The following is a 5119-nucleotide window of genomic DNA, read 5'->3' on the forward strand; positions in this document are numbered from 1 at the left end:
AAGAATACCGACAATACCCCCTCTAGCACCTCAACGAGAGGGCTGCACACATTAGAGGTGGCGTAAATCAGTTTCTCGCGACGTGTTACCCCTATATCTGATAGAAAATTGACGAGTTTTGATGAAAGATTTCTGCTTAAAAGTTGGTGTGTGTGTGTTTTTGTTTTGAGTGTGAGACGTGTCCTAACTGTCTGCTCTTATAGCTTATAGCTCCGCAGCGCGCACGCTGCACGTCTTAAAACTTGCTGTAATTAGTTTCTTGTAAGGGATTTGTATATATTTAACAAAAATTACACCTATTCTAGAAAACTTGACGTTGGTGTTGATGATAGGCGTGTATAGGACACGTATAATCAGCGCACTTTCTCTTTCAACTCTAGATATCTCGACAGCGCGAGGGATCTAGAACGTCAGAGTAGTTGCAAAAGAATCGCAGTAGGCGGTTGCCTTAGATGCGAGATTTTGAGAGCTTTCTGAGATTTTCGAAAGTTGGTGTGTGTTCCACTGTTGATAATTCCTACGGTAAGAGGCATCTTGCAGTGGCATAGAGAATAGTGAGCTTAATACCTCGTCTGTTGTATGTGCTGACCTAGCATCTACGGCAGTCGTATCAATGTAATGACAGCGTAATCAGCTTATTCATGGTGTGCTCAACGAGAACCCTCCATGGCTAGGCCAGAAGCGCCGCCCGCCCCGGTAACGAGTATGCTCACTGTAATCCTAGCCATTCTGAACTTTTCTACTAGAAACATGAGAGATGAGTTTCCGCAACGAGTAGTAAGTACTGCTGTACAACCCTAGAAGCTCGGGTGCAATAAGCAAGGCAAGAAGCTCTAGAAGATAAAGTTTCTGTGCTCACGCTTTTGTCTATAGCCAGCTACTAGGCACACTTGATATAATCTGAAGTATTATACGCAGGCACCTGGGATTATTGCAACTTCATTGGAAAATGCTGCTGAACTTCCGTGGCGCTTTGAAGCTTTCTCCAGCAGCCATTCTTCTTGGGACGTCTTTCAACACACTAGAAGCAGGTAAGCAAAAATCTCAATGGCAAGCAGCCGAAGTAACCTCTGACCTGCTGTAGTGTCCATTGGCTTGCTAATCTTCCCACCATCAGCGCACGGGGCTGCCTTTGCTAATCTACAGAGCCAGGCGATGTCTCTGTACATCATGAGGTATTACACTTGCTCTGTCGTACTAAAACTTGCTTATGATGCATAGCACTGTCGTCTCTCAAATAACTCTCACCTGTGGGGGGTCGAGTATGCCGAGCGCCCTAGGCTCGATGCTGGCGGAGGCACTCCCATTTTTGAGGAACATTGCCACTTCCATCCAGCAGGAGTTGAGCCCGGAGCATCCTGGTGTGCTTCCGACAACAATGGTCGCATATGCGCTGACGAGCCTCCTGCTAGGGGGCGTGTTCTTTGTACTTGCAGCATTGCGCTGTGGTAGACTCACAGGATACTTTCCTCGAACAGTCAAGACTGGTGTAGTTGGTGAGAGCGCTCCGGGGTGCTGCAGTAGATGAACTGACAGTGGCAGGCGCTGTGGGTGTCTCCCTATTTGTCCTAGGGCTTGAGATTCCTTTTTCTTCCAAATCGGCCCACCTGAGCTACAAGACTCTCTTCGAAAAGAGTCATTTGCCTTTGCTGGCTGCTTCGCTAGGGCCAGCCGTTCTACTTTCTTCATCAGGTCGCCTTTCCTGCCTTGAACGAATACCAAAGAAGCCGACGAAGCATCCGCTCTATATACCGCTATTTTGTTTTGCTGTGGCGGGTGTGTTTTGGCTCGTCGTAGCGACATGCAAAGACACTTCCATGAAAAAGCTTGTCTCAGCTGGTTGGCTCTTCAGCGTAGAGAATAGATCCACTCAGGCTACCGCCGCGGCCGAGTGGGACTACTGGGCCCTATTCAACTTCAAAAAGGTCGAATGGTACGCCTTGTCGGCTGGAATCCGTGATATCATACTACTCGTTTTGATTGGCGCCCTGAGCTTACCAATTTTTGCCTCAGAAGCGTTTCTGGAACGGGGCAAGTCGGACAACAGCATGAATCACGAGTTTGTTGGCCATGGTATCTCGAATACGATAGCTGGAGCGATTGGCACTCTGCCTAATCTCTTCGTAGGTATACCAGCTTCTCCCAAGAGAGATCATCACTTATGTTATCTAGGTGCTTTCGAACTCTCGATTCTTCTATCGTGCCACAGGCCGCCGCCCAGAAGCCGCGTTGGTTGCGCTTCTCACGCTTGCATTCTTCTTTTTTTCATTCCGCGTCCTGCCTTATGTACCGACCATACAGGCCTCGGCTCTTGTGCTCTTCGTTGGCATCGAGCTGATGCTGGAAGCGTTGTGGGATTCCACAGCGTCACTTACTAGCTGCGAGTGGGCCGTCGTCGCGAGCACTACAATGGCTTGTACTTGGCTTGGATTCGCACCGGGAGTGGGGGTAGGATTTGCAGTTGTTGTAACCCTGCAGTTTTGCTACCACATCCTTGATTCGGTAACGTACCATGTGTCTTGAGAAGAGCGGGCACTGACCTAATACACAGCGACCCCGCGTGACACAACTGTGCACACACGTACCGTTGAGTGCGGTGCCATATGCTCCATCATTGTTCTCTCCGATGTCTTTTCCGAGCGATCTGTCCAAAGAAATGGGCTATACGGTTACAGAGCTGCAGTCTTCGTCGTCTACAGCTCGGCTAATGCTGCCGGTCGTAGTAAGCCTCAAGGGACGCATCAGCTCTTCTGCTATTCCTTCATTGGACAAGATCTTCGGACGATATTGCCAATCTTCGCACATCATACTCAACTTGGAAGCTGTGGATTCAGCTGAGACCAGCGTCGCAGAGTATATACAAACCCAAGCTAAGAAAATACAGAAGGACACTCTATTCTTCAGCATTGTGGTTTCTCATACCCAGCTGACACTGAAGAGTGATTTGAAGCGGGGCAAAGTAGATTACAGCTATAGCATAGTTACACCGCCAGTGGTTAGTGCTCCTGCATCTGTTAGTCAGAAGCAGCTCCGAGTATACGACACCCTAGAAGATGCGATTTGTGGTCTACGATACGAGCACCGGTCAAGCTCTTCCTTATTGCCCGCTAACAGTCTCACTGCATTGTGCAAGACGATCTTGCATCAGCACAACAGGAATAATAAGCAATTCACACTTCCCGAGCTGCATTCGGCAGGAACAGTGGTGAGAGTCCTCGCATGTGGTGAGACAATTGCTTGCTCTGAGTACCCGTTTCTACCGGCATTCGTGATACTCGATGGTCGCGTGGCCTTGCGAGAGCACGCTACTTCACTTGGCGGTGGAAAAAGAATGTGTATTCGAAAGGCCGTGCCTTCAGCAGCGAGAGCTATCTTTCGGCGCAAGACAATAGAGAAAGATAGAGATAACATCTCTGTAATAGAGGGGTCTGTACGTGGTGCTGGGCCTCGCGTGATTGCACCGCTATTTCCGTTCTGCGCCCGTGTGGACAGTGAGACTTGTTTGATCTTAGATATCGATACCCGCAACACGCACTGGGCTGAGATAATCAAACGGTGGAGACCAACAGGCGCTATCAACGACAAAAAGTAAATCAGTGGATTCTAGCTTGCTGGATTAGAGCATAAGAATGGCCTCATAGCTGAAGGGGAAGCTGCTCGCACTTGGCCTTCACATATAGATTAAGCTGCCTGATGTCGTCTTCGAACAAGAGCCTGACTTTCTGTAGATATTTATATGCGACAGTAATGTAAGTATAATGTAATTATCTTGAAAGATTAGAGAGAGAACATTTTATCTACGTCGTTTGACAGTTCACTCACTGTAATACTATCTTCGTGTAATGACTGTAGAGTTCGTTGATTCCTAGGGCTCGTTTCGGACACACTCGAGCCAAAAGGCGAGATGTTTCTGACATTAGCCGTGGGGCCAAGCACATACTGCTAACCTAGTGGCTGCGTGCACGGCTGATGTTGCTACTGAGCGGCTCTGTTGGCATGTGGCCTGGGCTCTGCAAGCCTCCTCAGCCTACTGACAACTACGTATTGGGTTAGATCATGCGCAGGCGGCTCAGCCTGGCACGATTGGCAATGCGTCAATGCTCTTAGAAACGAATCTGCCGGCGAGCCATGCGCTCAGACCAATTTACGACACCTAGTTTTAGCGCTACTATCGCTACAAGCCCGTGCTTTGTTTGCCTTGTTTGCCTTGTTTTCTTGGATAGGGCTAGTTTCAGCCTGATTCTAGTGTACATAGGCACACGAAGAGATTCAGATTCTACCGTATCTAGGCAAGTAAGGGGATTTGATGTATATCCAGATGTCAGGAGATAACGTGCGGGATCAGTAAGCTGGCCGGAACAGTAAGCTGGCCGCCCCACCAAACTTGACGCGACACTCTTCACAACCACCACCATGCCGCGACAACAACGCCCTATACAGACTTCTCGTGAAGGTAGAATAAGTCTTGCTATGGCGTCCTATCATAATAATCCAAAACAATCTATCTACTCTCTCGCGAAAGCGTACGACGTGCCAAAATCGACGCTCCAGACACGTCTCCGCGGTATGCAGCCACGATCAGAGGTTCCGTCTATTAGGCGTAAGCTATCACCTGTCGAGGAGCAGTCTCTTGTTCAGTGGATTCTAGAGCTAGATCGACGAGGCTTTCCGCCCCATATTATTAACGTGCGACGGATGGCAGACGCGTTACTCACAGCGCGTGGCCAAGATCCACCTCCACAACCTATAGGCAAGAAATAGGTGTCACGCTTTATCTAGAGCCAGCTAGAGCTTCAGACAAAGTGGACTAGGAGATTGCATAGCCAGCGCGCTACCTATAAGGATCCTATCGCAATCGCAGCGTGGTTTAAGCTAGTAGAGGAGACGCGCCAGACATATGGTATCCTAGATCAAGACATCTACAACTTTGACGAGACTGGCTTCGCGATGGGCGTCGCTAGCACGTCTAAAGTAGTCACTAGCTCTGACAGAGTTAGTCGCGCAGTTATCGTACAGCTAGGCAATCGCGAGTGGGTGACAGCTATTGAGTGTATCAACGCATCTGGCTAGTGTCTTCCACCGTTCGTGATTCTGTCGGGGCAAAGTCCACCAAAGTAGC

The 5119-nt window shown here is 49.0% G+C and overlaps 1 protein-coding gene across 1 annotated transcript; it reads left to right on the forward strand.

Moving 5' to 3' along the window:
• Window positions 1-949: 949 nt before the first annotated feature.
• Window positions 950-3592, forward strand: SETTUDRAFT_182160 (uncharacterized protein; the record flags this gene model as incomplete). The annotated part of the gene is made up of 6 exons (XM_008033438.1): window positions 950-1031; window positions 1085-1175; window positions 1222-1496; window positions 1543-2123; window positions 2173-2502; window positions 2552-3592. 6 exons carry the CDS (start codon window positions 950-952, stop codon window positions 3590-3592), a joined length of 2400 nt encoding a protein of 799 aa, XP_008031629.1.
• Window positions 3593-5119: the final 1527 nt, after the last annotated feature.

The sequence above is a fragment of the Exserohilum turcica genome (genome assembly GCF_000359705.1).
Source record: "Exserohilum turcica Et28A unplaced genomic scaffold SETTUscaffold_9, whole genome shotgun sequence".
Lineage (NCBI taxonomy): Eukaryota > Fungi > Ascomycota > Dothideomycetes > Pleosporales > Pleosporaceae > Exserohilum > Exserohilum turcicum.